Source organism: Ricinus communis, chromosome 3 (assembly GCF_019578655.1).
Source record: "Ricinus communis isolate WT05 ecotype wild-type chromosome 3, ASM1957865v1, whole genome shotgun sequence".
NCBI classification, from domain to species: Eukaryota; Viridiplantae; Streptophyta; class Magnoliopsida; order Malpighiales; family Euphorbiaceae; genus Ricinus; species Ricinus communis.
In genome coordinates, this window is record NC_063258.1 from 29,374,196 (window position 1) to 29,399,223 (window position 25,028).

The following is a 25,028-nucleotide window of genomic DNA, read 5'->3' on the forward strand; positions in this document are numbered from 1 at the left end:
TTTTAATGTAAAAATTTGAACTCAAATCTTCAGTTAAATTAAATTTTTTATTATTATTTTATTTACATTTCTCGAATATTTTTTTAAGTTTTTTCTAATATTAGATAAAATATAAAATATAAAATATAAATTTAACTCAATAGATATATTTTGAGATTTTTTTTTTCCAAAGATAATATCGAGAAAAATAGTAACAAAAAGAAAAATAATATACATGAGCTTGAGAAGGTGTTATGATGAGTTAGCTATATTGAGAAGGGTTGCTCTCATAATCGTTAATGGGTTGAGACACTGAATAAAATAAGGACACGACATTTGAACTAAATGTATGCCACTTTACGCTATTGATTTTTATAGATTCAGAGTATTGGGGACAAAAGCACATGCCTTCCAAAATAAAGTGCCTTAACATGTTTGCTCTCAAGACTTGAGGCATGGCCAAAAAACAGCAGCTAGCTACATGTGTACCTCTTTACTATTAGGGCTTAACAAGTGTCTAAACGTTCATGGCGAATGTCTAGAGAACACCAGAGTTGGGAGCTCCCCACACATCAGTCACTGTATTTGTACATGGAGTTAAGAAATGTATTAAGATAATGGCAGCAGTATATTTGGAGCTTTGTGTGTGTACAAGTCATGCAAACAAACAAGACATGCGTATCCAGATTGTGGAATGGAATCCCCATTACAGATGTAGATCAGTGAGTCTTCATTGTTAGACTAATTCGCTCAATAACTGCATTAAGCTTTTCTATTACAAAACTTCTCAGTTTTCTTTTAATTATCTAATATATATCACTATTTTTAATAGAAAAAAAACATATTACATAACTAGTATTGAAATATTCATAAAATACAAATAAAAATAATTAAACTTATAGTATGTCATATAGAAAAATGATTACAGTATTAGATAACTATTCGTATAATAAATTATTATATCTATTATTACTGTTTGATAATTAAAGTGGTCGCAAGTTGCTCAATAATCAAGCATTTAGTATGCGGCATACAATTTTAAGAATGCAAGATTTGGCATTTTTCTAAATAATTTTTTTAAATGTTTATATAAAAAAAAAAGAAAAAAAGAAATTGACATTAAATTGTTATAGTTTCTTTAGTTAGGATATATATATATATATATATATATATATATTAATTTGTTAGAAGTTTAATAAACAGCTTTCATTAAAATTCTTATATACTTACTTTAATATTCCATTTTCCAAATAAAACTCTTATATTATCGTTAGTAGACTGAATTATTAAGCTTGTATTATCCTTTTATATACTTCGTTTGGGCTACAAAGGTGGAAAAAATCATCAGCCAACTGATTGGGCGGTGAAAGAGAAAAGGAAGAGGTAAAAAGAGTGAAATTATTAATGATATAAGAAGGAGAGAGCAGGGCCATTTTCTTAATTAGTTTGAAATTTCTATTTAAGTAGGAGTTTACAATAGAAATGAGGTCCTACTGGTTTGTCTAGAATCTTAATAAGGTTTGAAGGGTTTTGCATCTGGAAGTGGCACATCCTGATTTCAATTTAGGAATGGACAAATACTAATTCAACACGACTTTGCTTTGCATATGTAAAATCTCAATTTGCTTTCATGCATGAATCTTGCAGGATGCCTCTGTTACTTTATTTGAGCTCCATTACAAGGAAAGAAAGACATGCAGTCAAATACATTATACGTAACAAATTAATTATATTTATTTGAGTTAGTAGTACAGTTGGTGCAGTTGATGTTATTCATTGATGTTCAAAGTGGATCAGAAATTGGTAATTCAAATTCTGTTTTCAATAAAAGTGAAATTCTTCTTTAAACAGGCAATTATTTAGCCGATTTCGTCGAATTATACCAGTAATATTCAAGAGTTGGTAGAGTTACCATTGGTTTTGAAGAGAGGAGCTCATTGATGAATTATTCAGTCCAAGAGAAATATTATCAAATGCAAATGAGATGATGCTAACAATATATATATATATAACGGAATGAGCCTGTAGGTGGACCTGGCAGTATTTTGTTAATGATTATTACGCAGAACTCTATCAAACTGATAGAACCCATCAGTAGTTCCATTTCCATGGTGGATATCACTGTCAGTGTCGATAACTGCAATCTTTCTGTACTCTTGAGTCTAGATAAATGCATTCAAAAGAAAGGAATAAAAAAGCTCAAAGCCAAAACTGACTATTGAATTAAAGTGTTCCAGGAAAAAATGCCCTTACTTTCTAGAGAATATGTTGTTGGACAACTAATTTTCATAAGAAAAAAAGAAAAAAAAACGCCATTTAGCTCCGGTTCGTGCACCAATCCATCAACTTAAAAGATGGGTAATCGCCAGAAGATTACTACACAACTTGCTGAAATACTGGCTTCTATCTGCAAGTGGAGACCCATCTCCTAACTCCATCTCCTTAAAACCCTCTTCGCACGTATCCGAATCCGTCATTGCTGAGCTGACTAATGTCTTCACATTCTCTAAAGATTTCACCTTTAGAGCATCAGCTGCCTCTTGTAGATCTCCAACCGCATCATTATATTCTTGCACACAGTCACCTAAGCAGGAAGAGAGAGTCTCATTCTCTGTAGCTTTAGACTTTAAATCTGTAACGTGGGCAAGTGTTTCTTCTCCATATGCTATACTAACACTAAGTGCGATGTCAGCCAGCCCTTGAACATCTGCTGTTTCGCTGCGGGGATCTGATTTTAAAGAAAATACGCATATTTCGTAGTAAAGGGTGTGGCTGCATGTCTTCGAAATCAAGTCTGCACTACTTTTATCATCTTCTGCTAAATGCGATCTTATAGAGGTACCAAAGAAGACTAGAGAACTCATCAAGAGAAAATAACCCAATAAAACAGAATAAAATATTTTAGAAGAAGCCATCTTTTTCTGTATGCGTATGGTAACAAGGGGGGTAATTTATATGGAAAATGTAGCCAAAATCTCAAAAATCGAGACGGTTGGATCATGTTTTACATGGAAAGATGTTATCGATTTGTTTGGGACGATTAGTGTGATTTTTTTTCTTATTCTTTTTGGGTCGGCATTGGAATGCCTTTGAATTTCACGTAGAACACATATTACAGTGAGCTCTTTTCTAGAAGTTAAAAACAAGTGCACATTTCATAATGATCCATAAGCATAAGACGAAGTTTCTTGGCCAATGCCTGCAGAGTCAGTATTCTAAATGAAGAAAAATACAACTGAATGAAGTTGTTGGAAAATATTTTACTTCTGTTAATTAATTATCAACATTCTAAATCTTATCATGCATTCAGTATCTTGAGCAACTTAATTATGACTTTTCAGTATAATTTTAATAAAATAATAAGTCGATCAATTAATAATTTTCTTTTAAATAATATTTTCAATTGATTCAAACTTAAGACCAACATACTAAATTAATGATTTACTAATAATAATTATAGAAAAGTATCTGCAGACCCAATTGTAAATACAAGTTAAATATTGATTATTTTTCTTAAAATTGATATGGAATTGGATTACAATTCTAACTTTAAATTTACACTTCAAAAATGGAAAGCTACTATTATGTTATATACATGTTGCAATAGTTTGATTAAAGGTGCATAAAATGAAATAATGTAATAAAATAAATAAATATTTAAATAAATATACACATTTATAAGCTTTATTTGATAAAATATATAAACCTATAACAAACAAGTATATCATACATGAAATTTAATTATTCTTTTTATAAATTAATGGTCTATTGATTTATGGATAAATTAATATTGTTTTATTCCCAAGACTGTTGATTTACAGAGGTATCTGCTACATGTGACACTTCAATATTTTATACTAGTTCAATCTACACACAAGAAAACCTCAAAACCAAATATTATATATTTGCATCAATCTATGGGCAGTGGAAGATTGTATATTGGCTGAGCTGTAAATGATAGTAATGCACTGTAAAAGAGATAAATAGTAATGCAAGTGCAGCGACAGACATGCTGTAGCAGGCACAAGATTTTAGGTCTCTTTCTTTTCCTTTGAAGAAGAAGAGGTATTAGGTCTATTATTGGTCTTTGTTATTTGTATATTCTTAAGGTGGGTCTTTGTTTTTCTTATTCGACATTCAAATTAGTAATAGTAATTTACATCTTCTTCTTGCTATAATTATTAATTACTTAATTTATTCAAAAAGAAATTACTATCATTTACAACTAGACAAACTCTAAAATCAGGCAGTTTACGAGTTAAAAAGAATTAGTCTTTTATGACATAATCCTAATCCTTTTCAAAAAGGCGTTATGTTACTATAAATAATGATAATTATTTACATAACTTAAGATAATCAGGTCATAGTCATCTTAAATAGTTCAATCTAATATTAACTTTAATCTTTTCTCAACATCTTAGAATGATTTAAATATAAACATCACAATAAGAATAGCTGCTTGTTACTAATTCAATTACAGTAGTAAGAAATGAAGACAAATAAATAAAGGAAGGCCGATAGGTTGGTCATATGGTTCCATCGTATGTCACTTGGGCTTGTGGCAGCCACTGGCTCCCATGTATGAAACTCTCCACTGCAAATTTCTCTGCCTCTTCATATGTGATATTAGGCCTAACACCAGGCCATCTAACTCTTCTCCCTGTCATGGATCCAGGCCCAAAATTCCGAAACTCTGCATAATAAACGGTACTAATATTGGCTTCCCAAGAAGCCCATCCCAACGGATCCAAGAACTCTCCCATGTATGACTGCATAATCACAGTAGTCGCATAGTCCCTCCAGGGACGACCGAGATAGGTGGTAGCCGTTAGATTGTCGAGGGGAGTCATTTGACACCGTTGGATCGACATACCGGTATTCTGATTTGGGTCGGACTTACTTTGTGCCGTAATGGTATTATATTGGCCTGGTAAAGGCTGCCTTGGCTGAATGGTACAGTTCTGGAAAACCACTGCTGCATTTCCAAAAATGAAGTCTACAGTCCCTGTAATTTGGCAGTCTCTGTAGAATTGGCGATTGGAATGGGTGTAGAGAGTGTCTTGATATGCATCGAAGGAGCAGCGATAGAATATGGATTGGTCTGATGATGAACGCAGGGCTACTGCTTGCTCTTTTTGGGGCCCTGCTGTGTTCCTGAACCCCATATCTTTTGCAATGAATCCTCTCCCAGCAGCAACTATGTGCATGAATAACAGTGAAATGATTGATTTAGGTAGGTACTATATGAAATTTCTTGGGATTCTAATTCAGTGTGAATGTGCCACTGATGTACGATCATCCGTTCTTGCATATTATTGTGATGAAAAAAATTCTTAGCCACTGCATGTATTTATATGTATTAATATCGGATATATGATGAATATCATGTAGTTATATTAAATATAATTTGCGTCAATTTTCATACAGTCATGTGATTTAAACAGTTACGCATTCATGGCACAAACATGCAAGACTCCCAATTTCTTTAGGCATGTCACAGGGAAAAGGAGACTTACTGAATGTGCCGGAGAAGAAGGTGGAGACTCCGTCCACCTTGTTGTTTCTGGCGGAGACAATGGTCCTATTCATTCCATCACCGTAAATCATGACATTCCAATAATTCTTATCTATTGTCACATTCTCTAAGTACAAACCCTCTTTCACGTATATAATAAATTGTGACTTGCTTCTTTTAGGAATGGATTCCACTGCCTCTTTTATGGTCTTAAAATCCCCACTTCCATCCCAAGCTACTGTTAGATTGGGTTTGGGTTTCTCCTCCAGTAGAAATCTCCTGTCCCTGATGTGGACCCATATGGGAAACCCAGCATCAAGATCACCGTGATCTTGGCTATGATCATCACTAAAGACCCTCAAAAGTCTGCGATGAATTGGGATTTGGAGATCATCAAGAACGGTCAATACAATGGAAGCAATTGCCAAACTGTTACTTGTGAACTCAGTGGAGTTGCTCATAGCGTATCTAACCTCATTAGTCAGGGTCAGGTGCTTCCCGGCCTCCTTTAACCCATCTATGCATGTTTCTTGATCTGTTATGGCTGTGCTTAGCCAAGTCCTGATATCATCAATAATCTTGGAAGTGTTTCCCCCGCCCACTTGCATGGAAGATATTGATTCCTTGATGTGATCAATGGCATCATTAAAGAGAGTCTCACAGTCACGCAATGCAGACTGTAGTAGAGGATCATTAATCTCATTCCTATAGTTTTGAGAGGAAATTATCTTTTGAGGCAATGAAGAGAGGTTCATGAGCTCATCGAATGCTATCTTTAGAGACAACAGAAATAACTCTTTTGTCTGTGGGTTGGGATTTTCTCCATTGGAGGAGGCTTTGATAGCAGAAGACATGCTTGAATAGCAGGATTCAGGATACCTTGTGACATTGCACAAGGTCCTGATGTTGGAGTTGGCCGAGTAAGTTGGAGATGAGAGATCTTTAGACTTGTTTCTGCTGGCCAGAATTCCAATTGATGAACCAGTGACGATTATGAGCAAAACGAGGACTGATAAGACAATGATCATGAGACGTTTACGGGTCTTCCGCCGAAATGCCTCCTCTGACTGTGCTGCCTCTTCTATCTTGCTATAGCTCTTCATGGAGTTTGTGTTCTCTTCTGTATCCATTTGCTTTAGCCTTCTTCCTTCTCCTCTTGTTTGAAAGTTCTTCCCTTTTTCTATTTTTAACAATAATAAGTCCTTCCCTTTTAAGTACTACATTATTAATCAGAAGCTTAGATTTTATAGTACAAGTCAGTTCAACCAGGTCAACGAACAAGAGATTTTGAATTTCTCATTGGCAATGGTTTAGATATTTCCTTGTTTAATTTATAGTAAGCCTACATATAAGATGCAGTAGCTCTTTCATATTTAATTTCTCATACTATATACGTTTTAAATTAATGTTGTCTTGACAGACGAAACATTATTATATATTCATAAAATTGATTACAATTATTTCAGCCTTCAAGAAAATATTGAACCAAAATCTAAGCTTGATTTTTAAAATACATATTTTAGAGTAATATGAAAATTGAGAACAAAAGCTTAATAATAGGATCCCTATCTTCTTCCTACAAATGTCGCTACAGGATTGTAAAATTAGCAGGCCGCCTATGAACATAACTGCTTGTCGTGCTATTGAACAAGCTATCAATCAGGTTGGCATTTGGGACTTTCATTTTCCATTTGAAACAAGTAACTGACTGATTTTTAAGGAAATTCAATGATTTTTTGAACTAAATAAAAAACCCTATGACACCCAAAAAGAATGAAGAGAAACAAATATAATTCACCGGCTACATTGTCTTTGTATGGAGACAAAAAAGAGAAAAAGAAAAAAGGATTAGGTTAATTAGATGCAGTTTCCATTTGTCCGAAATTGCTGAATCTTCCATCATTATATATATATATATATATATATATATATTCTTTTCTTTTGACAATGAAGGTTGGCCGGCATTACCTAGGCTTGCCATGGATTTCTTCCTTTGCTAGATCCTAATTAAAATACTAATTGAAAATAACTAATAAATAAATACCATATATTTATTAATTTTTAATAATTAATTAATTATTATTTATTTAATATTAAATATATAAAACACTTATATATTTATATCACTCATATGTTAGTTACTAATAAAATGTAAGTAAAATTTGTTTATTTAAAAAAAAAAAATCAGTTTTAGCTATTTCAGTAAAAGTTATCGGTTACAAACTTGATTATATTCTATTTTTTTCTTTGAAATTGAGAGCTTTTATACCTTTTATTTATTCCCATTATATAATATTATAAATATTTAATTACAAAATGGTGGGAAGTAGGGCGGAAATAGATAATAATCCCTGAAGGAGCCACTGCTAGATTTATAAAATAATACAAGCAATTGAATAGTGTACATTAGGTTGTAACTTATTAGATTTTAAAAATTAATGATAAATAATCAATAAAAATTAAATACAGAAGTTTTCAACTGAGAAAAACAATTGATGTAATAATTCATGATGTGGATAGTATTATGCTAATTAATTAAATTTTTCAAAAAAAAAAAGTAATGCTCATTCTGATACAAAAATACTTATACAGTATTGTAAAAATACTCAAAAATAGAATGCAAATAACTCTCATCATTTGATATCTGGAAGGAAACGAAGAATTAATTATATATCTGGAGAACAGCATATAATTAATTTATGAAAAGTGTCTACCTTATCACTAAATTTTCCCTGACATGATGCTAAAATCTGTTTCATACGTGTGTGTTAAGATTGAAACTCAAAAGAAAAGACAAAAAAAGAAAAAGAAAAAAAGACTGAAGAGCAACGTTAAATTAAAAAGAAAAAACACTTATAGTCCTTTAGATGTTTCTTTATTTTTTAGATAATTATAAAAAAAAAATAGAGACTTATGGCAAAATGAAAAGTTTTTAACTAAAATAATCCAAAGTGAACAGGAGCCCCCGCAGCAGTAATCCAATCTCCTTGCAGGAAGGGCTTTACAGTATACTTGTTAGCCTCTTGTTGATCAATGACATGATATCCAGGCCACTTTACTCTAGCATCAGTCTTAGAACCAGGTCCTTTGTTGTTGAATTCTGCATAATACAATGTCTTTAGTCCTTTCTCTCCTTCCCATGCTAACCATCCATCCGGATGAATAAAATCTTCGATTGTTGATTCCATTACAATAGTTCTTGAGTAATCTTTCCAGGGTCTTCCAAGGTAACTCTTCACCGTTGCCTTAGCCGGAATTAGATCTTTATCCGGCTGAATGCGACAGTTCTGAATCACAATTCCTGTTGTTTCATGCGAGTCGATCCTGCCTTGAGCTGTGACAATATTCTGTTGGTTCTCCATCGGTTTTCTGACAAGAATCAGGCAGTTCTGAAAGATAGCTGTCGCATCCCCAAAGATGAAATCAATCGTGCCGGAAATGACGCAGCTTCTGTAAAATTGCCTGTGAGTTTGTGCATATAATGTATCTTGATATCCCTCGAATCGACAATTGAGGAATATTGAACGATCTGCTTGGACTCTGACGGCCACTGCCTGATGCTTTTGTGGACCTGCAGTATTTCTGAATCCCATAGCTTTGGCAATAAATCCATCTCCTAAAGCCGCTGCAAAAACAATAAAATAAAATAAAATTCTGGTAATGTTTTAATTTTGGAAAAGAGATAATCCAGCTAGTTAGATTTCAACTTTCAAGCACTAGTCTTTTTCTTTTTCAGAGTTCACAAAGAATTGGAGAGAACTAGAACTTGGGCTTGTGTCTAACGTGAATTGCATTAATCACCAAGCTAAACCTGTTGGTAGAAATTGCGATAACTAGTAACTCGTCAACATACCAAAAGTTGCAGTTCTAAAAGTCTGAACTCCATCGGCAAAATTCTTGCTGCCAGTGACAATGCTCTTCTGTGAACCATCCCCGTAGATTGTAACATTAACCATGTTCTTTGTCACTGTCACGGTCTCATCATAAATCCCTGCCTTAACATATATGACATACCTGCATTGCCATGATCGCGAAAATAAATGGTGAAATTATTTTCGTTCAAAGGTACACCAATTTTTACTTTTATTTTTTTATTTTTTGCTGTTGTTGGTAATGATTAATTGTAGATATAAGATGCATACCGTCCTTGGTATTTTTCTGGCATGGCAGCCAATGCATCAGAAATTGTTTTAAATTGTCCGCTACCATCTTTCGCCACTGTAACATTTGGTGTTGGTTTATCCCCGTCCGAGCCTTTCAAAATCCGCCTGTCCTCAGGGCTTATCCAGCTTGGAATTCCATCCTCACCAAATGAAGACGTGTTGGATTCCTTTGCTAGAAGGCGACGACTAGGTTTCGGAACTGAAAATGCTGTAAGGAATGCAGTCAATTCTGAGACCATTGCGAGGGAATTACTAGTAAGTTCCTTAGCTTCTTTAAAGGTCTTTTCCATATCAGACTTCAATTTCCCTTCAGGGAATCCATCAATACAAGTTTGTTGATAAGACATAACTGCACTGAGCCAATTATTCAAATCAGCTTCATTTTTCAAAAGCTTCCCTGTATCACCACCAGCACTAGAAATAGACTTATTTAACTCTTCTTTAGCATCATCAATCAATTCTTTACAATCTTCAAATGCTGCTTTCTCTCGGGGAGACTCAAATTTGAACGACTTAACCTTCTCTAAAATTCTTGCAAACTCATCTTCGGTTGATCCTATTGCTAACTTGAGAACATCTTTAGGATGAGCAGAAGAAGGGTCTTTCTCCACTGCTTTCTTGAGGGAAGTATGGCATGTTTCTTTATAGGTAGTTGCATTACACACATTGTCAATAACTTTTCCAAGGTGTGAAACCTCCGAATTGTCAGGTTTCTGAGATTGGGTCGATTTGCTGTGTTGTTGTTGGCTTTGCTTGTGATTATTATTAGAAATAATAGCAAAAACACCAGCGGCGACGACAACAAGCAAGGCAAACACCGCAACGGCAGCAATTGTAACCCTTTTTCTGAACTTCTGTTGCCTTTCTAATCTTCTTCGCTCGGATATCTGATCAAAATCTTGAAATACCATTTTGATTGATTAATTTGAGGCAGAGAGATCTCTCTGCCTCAGAAACAGAGCTAAGGCAGAGAGAATGAGAGAAAGAGAGAGGTATCTTTTATTATGATTAATAATCTAGCTTTCTTTTTCCTTCTCGTTACCTCTTTCCTCTCTGTGTTGCTGTTGGTGTTGAAATTAGTCTTATTGTTATTGAAATGATAAAAGAGGTCTGGACAGGAGTCTTTCAAGGTATTCTATTCAAAAGTTAGTTACTTTTCGTTACCTTATAAAACGAACGACACACATTTAGCTGCTTCTAACCGCTTTTCCCTCTACCCCTATACCCTTTGTAACTTGCCAAAGTCACTCCTTTTCATTTGACCCCTCAAGTAGCTATAAAAGATATGTCGCTGTCAAAAATAAAACATTCTTATTATAAGATTACTTAGTTTGGATTAATCAAGTAGCTAATATTATTAAAGTCGTGATTAATCAATAACTAAAACCAGTAAATTTCTCTATTTGAAAGTCGCACCAATTTAGAGAATTATTTAGAAGTGTGGGTAGTTTGTGTTTTTATAATGGAGGGTATTATCACACGTTAAGCAATATTAAACTTGAGGTTAAGTGGATTAACAGTTCGGTGTATGCCTAATAGTATAACAAATCGTGCTACAAAAATCCCTTTTCTTTTATTGTCAATCAGAGATAAATTCTCCTTATATACAGAATTAACGAACTGGCATGTGACATGCATTCAGGAGTTTAGCATAATACACGGAGTAATAAGAAAAGAAAAGGAAGAAGAAGAAAACTCTTTCCTTTTATTATCAATACAGTTGAAATCACCTGCTACCCAAATATTTATTCTTCAGTGTAGCCTGTAGAATTGTCTAGGAAGGAGCATAGCCTGGGTCTGTTTTGTTGTTATTCCTAAACGACAAGGAAAACTTCATGTGGTTCATAGTTTGCAGGGAGTTGCCGGTCGTTTATAGTTGATAAAAGAAATTTCAGAGCAGCGGAGATACGTACGTCAAGTGTAGAATCCACTGATATATTTGCACTTGGCTTCAACTATTATGAAAATAATTAGAATTAATCATTTAATCAATTGAATTTTAATCTCTTATAATTACTGATATTTTTTATTTTTTTACTTATGTAAAATCTTTAACACAGAAATATTTCTCACAAAAAATCAATCGATCTAGAATGATTAAGTAGAAACTTTTTAAATAAATAAATAAAAACCGTCTATATTATTTTTAAAATAACTAACAAAAAACACTATTAATCTAATAACTCGAAACCCATAAAGGATAATCATTTTAATTATAAACTAAAATATTATCATCAATTGATAATATTATTTATTAGAAGAGTAAAAAGGAAAAATTATGAGTAAAATTATAAAAAGATCATTGAACAAACTATTTTAAAAAGAATAATTAAATAATGAGATTTTCAGTGTCAACAGAAGGTAACTATTGTGGTAATGTAAGTCGTGCAAAATTTACTGACGGTGTTTTAGCTGCCGACACCGACCCTAACAACCAAAATTGAAATTCTCTTTTTAATCCTACATATTATATAAAAAGAGAAATTTAGGGTGTTTCAAACAATGCCTTAAGCATCTCTTCTATTTTCGTTCTCTTTCGGAGACTTACTGGCCCGGATCCACGGCATCTAGCGCACCCGGCAACATCTGGACGTCATAGTTCACCCAATAATATCTATTTTGGAAGTCATATTCCTTCCGATTTTACAAGTACAGGGGCCATAAAAGTCAGCAGACCTTAAAAATTTAAGATTCCTTTTTTCTTTTTATTTTTCTTTTCCTGTATACGGAAAATATAAAAGGGACCTTAAAAATTCAAGAGCCCTTTTGGCTTCATATATACACAAGTAAATCAAACGCGTAGTATGACTTTACAAAAGAAGACACATTGACTAACCATGCAATACACTCTCAAAATCGACTATTTAAATTTCGGACAAAGACAAAGACAAAGACTTGAACTTGGCTAGCCAATCACTACCGAAGATTATTAATTTCATTTCCTTATTTATATAAACGTGGTCGCCTCTATAACAAGAGTAGCATTTCCTCGCACTCAGACAGTAACTCTCGTCACAAAAGATAAATAAGTTTTCTTATAAATATTTGATGAATAGAGACAGTGATATTCTCACCCAACACATAAAAATAAATGTTGAAATTTCCTTAACCTTGTCTTATTACTACAGTGGAAATCATTCTGGAGGCCCTTTTACAGGTTTTCTCAAGAAGTATATCGAGCAAAGGAAAACAAAAAAGGGTAATGCACTAAAAAACAGGACATGAGTGCATCAGTGAGATGTAAAGAGATTCTATCATTCATGTAGGATTTGGAAATATTAGGCTACTTAGTCAGCCCAATTGACAAGGACATATCTAAATATCAACACTAAGTCATTTTAAGCTTCAAATTGAATCATCATAAGGAAATGAAGTGGAATCGAGCCACTCATCACCAGTAATGAAATATGATACAGTAAAATTAAAGGCATCATAGTAATCCATCACATGATATCCTTGCCAAGTAACTCGATTGTCGGTAGCAGAACCAGGTCCGTAATTATCATACTCCCCATAATACAGTGTGTCTAATCCTTGATTACCAGGCCACTCGATCCACCCTGTTGGATTGATGAAGTCATCAATGTAGGACTCAAGAATCACAGTTCTCGAGTAGGTCCTCCATGGCCTGCCTAGATAGCTTTTAACACTGGAAGCATTTGAGTACAGATCCTCAGTCGCCAGAATCGAGCAATTCTGTATCGAAATCCCAGTATCTTCTTCAGGAATTTCGCGTGATTGGGCAGTAATGACAGTGAATTGGCCAGGCAATGGCATTTTAGATACAATGTTACAAGCTTGGAACACTACTGCAGCATTACCAAATATGTAATCTATGGTTCCGTATATGTCACACTCTCGATAAAACTGCCGAAATGAGTGCACATATAATGTGTCTTGGTATCCGTTAATGGTGCATCTATACATTGCTGCTAGGTCTGCATTTATGCGAAGGGCAACTGCTTGGTGCTTCTGCGCTCCTGCTGTGTTTTCAATTGTTATATCCCTTGCCAAGAAACCCTCACCAGACACAGCTGCAAAGCGTAATAGTACGAGACATCAGCATGGTGCTGTATCAAACGGTTGTAAGCTGTGTATCTAGAGCTTATAAGCCTAATTAATCATGTTACAAAAGTTATCGGACAAGGTGCTGAAATAAGGGATTAGGTAAACCCAATGAAGGAGCTGGTCATCGGGTGGGAGGCAAAAATTGTTATGTTAGGTACGGAGTCTGGTCTGGCACCGATAGGTTAAAAATAATAATAAAAGGGGCAAAGCACATCATCAAGAAAATATAAAGGAGACTAAGAGGTAAAATTAAAGAAAAGATGTTAAAAGAATTTACCGAGAGTTGCAGATCTGAAAGTGGTCCAACCATCATCAACACTTCTGTTACCAGTAATGAATGTAACATCACTTCCGTCACCAATTAGAACTATGTTAGTCTTATAACTTGGGATTTCTACATTCTCCTCGTATACACCTTCTTTGACAGAGATAATTATTCTGTCAAAACTATTCTTAGGAGCAAAGTTTATAGCATCAGTAATAGTAGTAAAACTTCCAGTTCCATCTGCAGCTACTACAAGCACTTCACTAGGGTCATATTCATCACCATCATCACTTTGCAAAATCCTTCGATCTTTCTTCGACAACCATTTTGGAAATCCTAAAAGGCGGCGATTCTTCTGACCCTTTTCACTATTTGGACTAGGGATCATTGAGATAGAGTTACTCACATGCTTGTATGTACTAATCACGGAATTTACAAGAACAGGCTTTAACGGACCAGAAGCAGAATCCAGTCCTTCTAAACAAGTGTTCTTGTTTGTTAGTGCTGCACTAAGGTAAGCTCTTGCATCAGCTAGTTTTTGGGAATCACCTGCTTGAATCCTTGAAACTGATCTCTTTAAGGAAGACAATGTAATCTCATGAAGTTCTTTGCAATCTTGAATTGTCCCTCTTTGTTTCTGGATAATATTTGATGAACTACCAGCAGAAGAGAATAGATTTGTAAGCTTCCCAGCCTCGGATATTGCTGTTTGGAGAGTCTGGAGAATATAGTTGAGGATGTTTGGGCTGATGTTTATGGAGATAGAGAGCTTTAATGAATCAAAACATGCATCTGGGTAGGGTCTCCCACTGCAGAAATTTCTTAAGGAAGAGAGATGGGTGTCTAGAGAATTTGCAGAAGAAGAAGAAGAAATGTTGGCAGCCCAAGCAGAAGAGAAGAAGATTGGAGAAAAGAAAAAGAGGAGCAGCAGCAGGTTTAGAAGAGAGAATGCCATTACAGTTAATTGAAAAAAAAAAAAAGCAGGAAGAGTTTGTTTATGTAATAGTTAGGGGACACAAGGCCTACAGCTACAAGTGAATTTATCGATTTGAGCTAACATTTTAAATTTGAATATCTCTACTGTTTCTTTAAAAAAAAAAAGAAAAAAGAAAAAAAAGAAGAAGATATTAGGAGACAAGAGGCTAATTTGTGCTTCGGGAAACTTAAGTTGCATGGGCTTTTATGTTATTGGATTAAGGAAATAAAATTACATGAAGTTTAGTGACGGTGGCCTTCGATTTGAACAGTAATGATAATGACAAGTATCCGAATTAAACATATATTTATGCTTATCAATTGTTTCTTTGTCACGAGGGAAAGGATTATGAGTCCTGCGTGCAGTCAGTATGAACCAATGACTAGGGAGTCTGCATTGGACACAGAACGTGTTGATCAATTCTAATGTTTCCCTTTTTCTATTTTTTCAGTTCTTTGTCTTCTTCTTCCTAGTTGAAGGTTTACTTTTATCAAAATCAAAAAACATATAAGTACTATAAAAGATAGAATTTTCAAGCATATGTAAGGCAAACACAAGAAACAAGAACAGGAGATGGGCTCTGCTGTGGTGCGACCGCTTTTTATTTCGTCACTGTCCCCTGTCAATGAATTTAAGATAAGGAAATAACTACCAACATCAGAGTTAAACTCAACGTTTTATCCAATTAAAATGTTACTTGCAATTGCGCACCGAATACTAATAATTGGAAACATGAATTATCGGTCACTGGCTATAATGCTTTACATCTAGTTATGTTGTACCACGTTGCTGTCTGCGTTGCACATGTACCCATTGCTTTTTCCTTTCTTTTCACAGTGAAGCTGCTCCAAGATTACCATTGATATTTTCAGTAAATAAAGAGAGCTAATTACCTTGTTTTTTTTTGTAATATTAGTTCAAGGAATTTTACTCAGTATGTTTCAAACATACATACGTAGGTTCTTGAATGTTGCGTAGTCTTCCTCTCCATGGGTGCAACTTGATCTTTGTCCTGTGAGAATTCATGATTCACGAGATAGAATTCCATTATGATTATTAACTTTTGTCCGATGCCTCACATGATGAGATTCTTTACCTAATATGTTATTTATCTGTGTTATCCATATGTGAAAAAGCCTGCTGTATCCAACTGACCCTTTCTTGTCTAAAACTACTCATTTGGATTACTTGACTATGGAGGGGAAAAATTATTAAGAAGAAATACTAGAACTAGAAACTGACACTAATTAATTAAAATGCTATTATAAATTATTTTATTTTATTTTTCTTAGGGTAAAAAATATATTGATGCTCACGTCTTATTCTTGAAATTAATTAATATTTTTTTTTTTAGATTGAACATAGCTCCGGATGAAATTGAATTGCCTTTCCGTATATCATTATTATTATTATAGGGACAAGTTGAATTTGTTTCACATTTGATACCTTGACTATATTATTGCTATCTATAATGGGTTTAAATCCTTTTGCTGGTTTACGAATGGATAGCATTCATGGAAACCTATCAGTCAGGGTATTTGCAAATACATCATTTATCCATTATAATCTGTAATCCATTTGCTCTCTGGAAATCTTTCAAAAAAGAGGGGTACCTTCTGAATTTGACCTGCATGATTAACTGAAAGTGTAAGTGGAGATTTCATGAGGTTTGAGTTGATGGGATGAGAAATGGGCCATCATGTGGACTAGGGAGTCCAAAGTGGCAGGAACCCATGCATGGGACAGATATGAGCTCTGGGTCTACAACAAGTACTGTTCTAATCTCTGTATTATGATTGTGTTTCAATGATATAATTTCTAAGTACTAGTTGTATTGCTCCATGTTTGGTAGTAGACGATTTTATTAACCTCCTGACTGCCTATCGCTGGTAGCCAAAGTTGTTGGCAGCAGAAATAATTTTTTTTGGCAGCAATAATCATCTTTGGCGACAAAAGTAGTTGGTGCCAATAATCATCTTTTTGGCGACAGAAATAGTTGTTGTCACTAATCATCAATTGGCACCCGTATTTTTTTGCTATTAATATCATTTTCTGGCAGCGGCTGATTTTTTTTGTGGTGAAAGTTACTAGCATTATTTTCATTTTTATTGCTATATGCTAATGGCAATCATATTTGTACTTCTTTTCCAACCATAATTTTAGTAGTTGTATTTTTTGTAGTGAATTAAACCCAATTAATTAAAATTTTCTTTTAACCTAAACGAAACATTGACTAGGACGAATTAGATTTGTATACAATGACATGTCATCTAGTTCAAATAATAGTTTTCAAAGTGTGAATTAATTTAATTTCTGAAACTAAGAGATTTTTAGATGCATCAATGCATTTTATCACGTCATTCAATAAATTAAATAAAATATTATTATATTATTATATTTATGTTGATTAGTTTATGTATTATCATATAATTAAAAACCACAATCACATAATAAATTATTGAGTCTACCCACTAAGTGTCTCGAATCATACTACGTGGATTTTGCATCTCTACATCCCAACTCACTTCTCCGACTCCCTTCAAACCTAAACCCTAATATGAAAAACACCCACTAAATCCGACTTGAAAGAACAAGGCAGTAAAGAATATGGAAATACAAAGATATTAACGTTATCATCTTTCATAATGGGGGCAAGTAAAGCCCAATAAGCAAAGCATACCAATGTCTGGAAACTGGAATGCACGTATTCGCTAGTTGTTAATACATCAAGTTCCCCTCTTTAATACAACTCATTGCCAATTGACAAAATAACAGGAACTAAAGAAATATAAAGAGAAACTGAAAAAGAAGAACCTATAAATCTTCATCCAAAAGAATATAGGGGACTTGAAAAAAAAAAAAAACACACAAAAAACCCTGAACAAGTATACTTAAAACTACTTTAACATAGAATAAGCGCAGGCACCATGCATTCACTATTAATTAGAAATTAGACCCCTAAACCTGCAGTGTATTTCACTCCTGTTGACGGCAACCACAAGTTTCCTTCAATGAATTGGGATACTGTAAAATTATTGGCCTGATAGGAAGAATTAAAGATGTGATATCCAGGCCATTTCACCCTCTTAGTCTGCCCAGCTCCTGGCCCATAATTCGAGTACTCGCCATAGTACAAAGTATCCAGGTACATGTTGCCATTCCATTCAAGCCATCCTTCTGGCCTTAATGCATCACTCATATAGGATTGCATCACTACAGTTCTTGAAAAATTTTTCCAGGGTCTACCAAGATATGTGTATGTGGAGTTGGCATAAGGTAAGAGATCAATATCTGCTGAAATGTTGCAGAACTGGATAGAGTATCCAGTTGGTTGATTGGGGTCCTTGCGGCCGTGAGCTGTAATGGTGTTCTTTTGGTTTGGTAGACCTCTCTTGGCTAGAATTTGGCAATTCTGGAAAACTGCAGTGGCATCGCCAAAAATGAAATCTACAGTGCCACTGATACGGCATTCGCGGTAGAATTGTCGCATTGTATGAGTGTAGAGTGTATCTTGGTAGCCCCTAATTTCACACCTATAAAAGACTGATAGGTCCGAATCGGATCGGAGGGCAACTGCTTGGTGCTTTGAAGGTCCGGCAGTATTCTCAAAAGTTATGCCTTGAGCTATGAATCCTCTCCCACTAACAGCTGCAGATGTCATCAGAAAAAAAAATGGCGCAACTCAGTCATTAAGTCAATTTCTGTAGGATGAGGAAATTCTGCAGAAATTATAATCATCTCTGTAGGCGATAAAGAACAACCACAGAACAGGTGGAAAATTTTTGTACAAGATCTTAAAATTAAGTTCTTTACAGGCAATGAAGGCTCAAGTATGGTGGTCGTGTGCAATTTGAACCCGTCAATGAAACCAAGGCCACAACATTTTACAGCTATGATATCAGATCATTAAAGAACAGTATAGGGATTTAAAAAAGTTTCAGCACCAACCACCCATACAAGATTAAATATAAGCTCAATCCTGCTACCAAGATGGACCATCGGATGCATGCAGGAAAATTGAATGCAACATGTGAAGATTTAATGGTAGTATCAACATGGTAGGTCCAGCAATTGTAACTATACGTGACTAAAATTAGCAATTGACTTTATGAAACTCCTCATCAAGATGAGCATAAATTGCAAACACATCATTTTCTAACTCCCACTGTACTTGTTTCAGACCCTATTACCAAACTTGGTATAAGAGTCCAAATATCATAATATCATCAAGTTTACAGGCAATTGAAAACCAACAAAATAGTGTACCATACACTTACCAAATGTTGCACTTCGAAAAGTGGTCCAACCATCAATGAAATTCCGGTTACCAGAAATTACAGTGACGCCCATGCCGTCACCAATCATCATTAGATTCCATTTTTTCTTCTTGATCTCCACATACTCATTATAAAAACCCTTCTTAATATATATGATATAGCGACGGAAACTATAATCAGGTGCTGCTGATACTGCATCCATTATCTTAGTGAAATTCCCAGTCCCATCTGCTGCTACTATAGCATCAGGTGTCACCCCTTTTATCACTAACAATTTACGATCTTCATGCTTAACCCACAAAGGGAAATCATCATTCTTGCCACTTTTGCTATAATAATCGGGTTTTGCGTCCACCTTACTTAGAAGTTCTTGGATTAATGAAGTGATCTGGTTAAGACCACCGCCGACTAATGCCTTGAGAATGCCACTGGTTCCTTCAAATCCATCAATGCATGTTCCTTGATTAACAAATGCAGCACTTAACCATGTTCTTAAATCAGAACTTAGATCACCGGTGCTGTTATGTTTACCTACAAGATTAAATGAAAAGAAGTTTCTATAATCAGTAATCTATCTGGGTAATTAAAAAGATATATCATACATCTGATATGAAATTAGATAAAAGCTGCACTAGTAAGTTGATGCCGAGCATTGATTAGGCCAAGAATCTTTGATCTATCCAACACATGACATGTGCAAAACCAAACTAAAGCTGAGGCCCCTGTATTTAATATGAGCAGAGTACAGATTAAGCAAAGGAACTTTAAGAAACATGCATTAACTTTAAAGTACACTGACTCAAACCGACCCATCATCTCAAACCTCGAATAAAATTGCAAGCACCATCGTTATCTAGCTTACAATCATAAAATAGACTAGAAGAAGAAGAAAAAGAAGGGAAAGTTAGTTGTTTGGTTTACCCTTAGGATTCTGAGAAGCAGACATGGACCAGCTTAATTCATCAGCAGAGAAATCCAGCAAGTCAAGACAGTCAGATATAGCATTAGATAAACGAAAATCACCAAAGAAGTTACCAAAATTCGAGATGGTAGAAGTGACATCTCTAATGATGCCAAGAGTAGCTTCCAAAGAGCCAACAAATGCAGAAATCGGCACCTTTAAGCATTCATTTTGGATATAGTCAGCAGTAGATGAGCCAGAAGAACATGAGCTAGAAATAGAAAGAAAGATTGTAAACAAAAACAGGAATCTTGACATTAGTACTGTAGTAGGGAATGCAATGGAATGTAATGAAAATGAGGGCAACAGGGGCTGTAATGAAGGAGGAGGGGTTGCATGGAGTATTTAAGGCGAAAAAAAGAAAAGGCAGATGTTAGATGGGCAGGTAGAGTGTATTTAAGAAAGAAATAAATGGTTATTACATGGGTCAATGATCATCGTGTTAACTTGGGTTTTTGAATTTTTGAAGATAGAAGAGAAGTCTCCTTCTAATTTATGTGTCGGCGGACATACACCGTTGTTTTAGTGAGACACTATGGGGCATGGCATCTTGGTCTTTGTTGTGTGCAGCTCGATGGCCCATTGCTTTTACTTCTATCTCCAAGGATCAATAGCCTATTTAGTTTTCAATCTAATGCCACTCAATAAAAAAGTGATCAACTTTCATCACTCATTCTATGAAAAGAAATTAATACTGGAGACATTCTAGTGGTATATAATATTTTTTATTTATTTAATACAATTAAATGATTATAATGTTATGGATTACATTAGAGAGCTTGACATCTTTTACAAGTTAATCATATCTCTAACATAAATAGAAGTGCTTTTAAAATGAAATTGATTTTTAACTATTAAATGAACGATTTGTATACATTCAGATTTTATAATTATTATTCATTCAATAGTTAATGTTTTATAATTTCTTTTTTTAAGGTGAAAGAGGAAAATCATTCAATGTGGGACTGGGGGGAAGTGTTACTTTTAGCGTAATGGGTTTGGTTTTGGCAGTCAGGGAAGTTCATTTGAAATGATGTGAAAATGTAAAACAAGAGGAACACATGCATAGCCATAGCCATGTCTCACTTTTTTATCTTCTAGATTTCCGCACATGATACAACAACATCACTGCTGCACGCATTGCACTGCCATGATGATTGAGCAGATGTGATCGCAGTACTTTTTTTTAATATCTGATTTAATAACCATTTTCAATTGTTTAGGCGAATTTGAACTCCATCACCAGTTTAGATAGTTTTGTATTTACTGATAGCCAGTACTGTATTTTTTTATTTTTATTTTATTATATATATTTATACATTAAATAAATTTATTGAATGGTTATTCATTTTATTATCACATAAACGAGTTCTTAGCTAATAAGATATTCGTTATTTACCAAATTTGAATATTTTTTATTAAATAATCTATTGCTATTTTTATGAATCATAAGTAATAATAACGGTAGAGATTAAGGATTAAAATTTGCACTCAATTTAATATTTTTATTCAGTCTATTAATGATGTGTATGCTCTATGTAAAATAAATAGTATATTGAAAATGAATATTAGAATTTAAAATTCATCAAATTTAAGTACAAAATTGTATAAATTTAGAGGTGATTTCAATACTGATTGAGCTACTCCTGATTAATAAAATTATTTTTATTTTAATTATAAAATTAAAAAGAGAGAAAATATTTTAAAAAATTATTACTTTATTAATGTCCTATTTATTTTGCTTTAAAGAGAAGGCGAAAAGTATGAATATAAAGTATTAAATTTGAAAATGCAATTAACCACCTGCCGCGTTAACTTCTGTAATCACTTTATAATTGATAGTAAAAGAATGGAAAACGAATTAATAAAAAATGTATCTTTTGTTTTTAAGAGTGGAAGAGATAACAATTAATGGAGCAATTGCACATTTCTTTAAAGTAATTTTGCTTTAAAGAGAAGGCGAAAACGCGTTGCGGGATGGGGTCCTTTCCTTTTCCTCTCTGCATTTCTCCCTTTCTTCTTTCTTGCCAATTTAAACAAAGAAGAGAGAATTTGTTTATGAACTATGTATACATTAAATAAATTTGCATCTATAAATATTACTTTCTTTTTTTATTTATATTTTAACTTTATTTAATATATGCATTTTCCTGGACTTTGTGGATATATATTTGGTTCTGAGACCGCATCATTATTAATGCTTGTTTGTGCTTAGCGTCTTCCATAAACTCACCATCCTTTGACTATAAATAATACTTTCATTTTCCAACTTTAGTTCCTTTTCTTTTTCTTATCTGCAAAAAGCTTCCTATTCTGATGCCACTCTATACTTTTTCATGTATTTATTTTTATTGGCATGTTATTTAATTATTAATAAGATAGAAGGAATTAAGGCTCTCTCGTGGTGGGACAGTTTTGGCAACTAACTTTATTGCTCCTGTCTTCTAATTTGGTTTGTATGAAATCTTTGCTTTCTCTTTACTGCGATTTGTCAAAAGAGTTGTTGTTTGCAGATTGGATCATCTTTTATTTTTTGATTTTTATATATGAAGATCTCTCACCCTTTTGCATGAAACTCAAAAACCAGCAAAAATTTAAAAACCCATGTTAGGGTTTTTGCCATAAAATTCTCAAAGTCCAATATGCTTGATGATAGCCACAAGCAATTAATGAACACACATGAAAACCAATTATTTTGTGGGTGATAGTCAACTTCAATTGATTGGAACATCTTAGCTTACTCATCCATACAATTTAAGCCGAGAAGAGATGTCTTGTTTTCAATGTTTTATAACTCGGATCCACTTTTGATTTAGTGGGTTAATCAATGAAGCATTTAAAATGTAGAAAAAAAAAAATTTGAAATACCTCTTTTTTTGTCTTTTTTATTGTGTTAAAAATATTAAAATTAATTTTTATTTTTTTTAAATTTGCATTTTCGATTGATTTTAAAATTTTTTCGAATAAAATAATAAGATTATAAGAAAAAATAATTTAAAAATAATTAAAAGATAACTATATTATAAATTTCAAAAAGAAAAGGTTAGAAAGCTAGTATTTTTTAAGTGTTATTTTTTTATTGGTTTTAGTATATTTATTACAGTTTCATAAAACAAAAAGAAAATTTATATTTTTAATAAATTTATAGTGTTAAAATACTAAAATTAAATTATAGTCTAAATTGTCTTAGCAAAATAATTAAAATAACTATACCATAAATTTGAAGAGAAAATAAAAAAAAAAAATTGAAAAATATATTTATACAGTAAATATTTTTTGAAAGCTTCTTAAAATATATGCTCTTTCTTGTCGAGTACCACCCAAAACTAATAGGCAAGAAGGGTGGACTGGGCAGTTTCCTGCATCGCATGGATTTGGGTTTAGGTTGTACAATTCATGGGCCTAAATTTCAATTGTATATTTAAATACCTTTTTATGCTTTTATTTTCAATTTATAGGACCATCAAAATTGTAAAAATATTATACGATTATAAAAAGAAAATAGAATTTGTGATAATTTCTGAATTTCGAGCGTATTTTTAAATTTATTTAATTATTTCAATTTTTTTAAAATAAAAAATTATTAATTAATAATTTTGCTATAATATGAGCTCTTTGAGGGAATATAAATATTATTAATTAAATTATGTTAGTAATGGCAAGTATAAGAATATTAATCATAATTAGTTTCATTAGACATTGAAATTATTTTGTGCACATTGAGTTTTGACGAAATTAATAATTAAAAATATAAAAAAACTGAAAGAAATTCTAATGCAATTAAAAAACAAATAAAAATCCTCAGCATTGTTGTAGTAGGCTTAACCTCTGGGGGAGTAAATAATAATTAACTTTTTTCCTTTTAGTCCGTTCTGCACAAGAACTCATCTTCAAGCTCAGCAGTCCCTACTCCTCAAACTAAACTAAACTGTAAACTGTACTGTGATATGCAGCAGTTGATAATAATAGAGGCCGTTGCTCCGGGGGGGCATTGTCTGCTCTATCCATGTAGGCCTTTCTATGGCCTCACAAGTCCAGCAGCAGTCCTTGAGGGGTTGGCTCTATCAGGGAAAGGTTTTCAGAGAATCGTCAGCAGAAGTGACTCCTTCAGCTCTCCAAGGAAAAAACAGCACAAAGTAATCTGCCAGGATGCCCATAATTTAGTCTCATCTCTTGCGTCCTCTTCCTCTTTTACTGCAAATGCAAATACAGGTGGTGATTATGTGGGTACACAGTACACTAGTTGCCAACAGAGCCCACTCCTTGTCATAAGTCATTATTGATGACTGGGCTTTGTTGTCCGGGCCAGTTGGTTTTTCTATCTATATAAGAAAAAACAAACTATTTCAATCACACGTTTCCTTTTTCGTTAATTGGCACGTCCATTCTTTCACGAAAACCAGATGCAGAGTTAAGAGTACTGGTGGTTAGAAATATAAAACTACTTTTAGTACAAATAAAGCCGGTTTGTAGTCGTGCATTCGGGTGTGCATATATTCAAAAAGATGTGAAGCATTCTTGAGCTCTTATTTAACAACTTACTCTTTTAAGTAGAATGATTCTTTGACATTTTACATAAGGGTGCTCGTGGTTTGATTTACTAAACTTCTATTCTTTTAACCATAATTCCAATTAATAGAAATTTTGTTTAGTTTAATTAATGAAAAACTAATTGGTTAACTGTTTATTTTCAATCAATTAAAAATAATATAAAAATCAAAAGATTAAATTAATCGATTTTAACCGTCCACGGCCTAAAAATGCAAAAAATACATAATCTATGGACCTGTAATTCTTAAGAGTAAATTAACGTGTTATTGGATT

General features: G+C 33.5%; 5 protein-coding genes across 5 annotated transcripts; all 5 read right to left on the bottom strand.

Moving 5' to 3' along the window:
• Positions 1-2,101: 2,101 nt before the first annotated feature.
• On the bottom strand, positions 2,102-3,104 carry LOC8259031 (putative invertase inhibitor). The gene has a single exon (XM_002516149.3). The coding sequence runs from the start codon at positions 2,892-2,894 to the stop codon at positions 2,322-2,324; it is 573 nt and encodes a 190-aa protein (XP_002516195.1). The 5' UTR covers positions 2,895-3,104; the 3' UTR covers positions 2,102-2,321.
• A 1,401-nt stretch (positions 3,105-4,505) lies between these two features.
• LOC8259030 (pectinesterase 3) lies at positions 4,506-6,624 on the bottom strand. The gene is made up of 2 exons (XM_002516148.1): positions 5,496-6,624; positions 4,506-5,176 (listed from the first exon to the last, which is right to left on the bottom strand). Exons 1-2 carry the CDS (start codon positions 6,622-6,624, stop codon positions 4,506-4,508), a joined length of 1,800 nt encoding a protein of 599 aa, XP_002516194.1.
• Positions 6,625-8,327: 1,703 nt separating this feature from the next.
• LOC8259029 (putative pectinesterase/pectinesterase inhibitor 45) lies at positions 8,328-10,716 on the bottom strand. Its single transcript, XM_002516147.3, has 3 exons — positions 9,637-10,716; positions 9,348-9,508; positions 8,328-9,119 (listed from the first exon to the last, which is right to left on the bottom strand). The coding sequence occupies exons 1-3, from the start codon at positions 10,566-10,568 to the stop codon at positions 8,431-8,433; spliced, it is 1,782 nt and encodes a 593-aa protein (XP_002516193.1). The 5' UTR covers positions 10,569-10,716; the 3' UTR covers positions 8,328-8,430.
• A 2,175-nt stretch (positions 10,717-12,891) lies between these two features.
• LOC8259028 (probable pectinesterase/pectinesterase inhibitor 12) lies at positions 12,892-15,213 on the bottom strand. Its single transcript, XM_002516146.4, has 2 exons — positions 14,003-15,213; positions 12,892-13,691 (listed from the first exon to the last, which is right to left on the bottom strand). Exons 1-2 carry the CDS (start codon positions 14,943-14,945, stop codon positions 13,003-13,005), a joined length of 1,632 nt encoding a protein of 543 aa, XP_002516192.1. The 5' UTR covers positions 14,946-15,213; the 3' UTR covers positions 12,892-13,002.
• Positions 15,214-17,586: 2,373 nt separating this feature from the next.
• On the bottom strand, positions 17,587-20,724 carry LOC8259027 (pectinesterase/pectinesterase inhibitor PPE8B). Its single transcript, XM_048372209.1, has 3 exons — positions 20,165-20,724; positions 19,244-19,774; positions 17,587-18,614 (listed from the first exon to the last, which is right to left on the bottom strand). Exons 1-3 carry the CDS (start codon positions 20,460-20,462, stop codon positions 17,917-17,919), a joined length of 1,527 nt encoding a protein of 508 aa, XP_048228166.1. The 5' UTR covers positions 20,463-20,724; the 3' UTR covers positions 17,587-17,916.
• Positions 20,725-25,028: the final 4,304 nt, after the last annotated feature.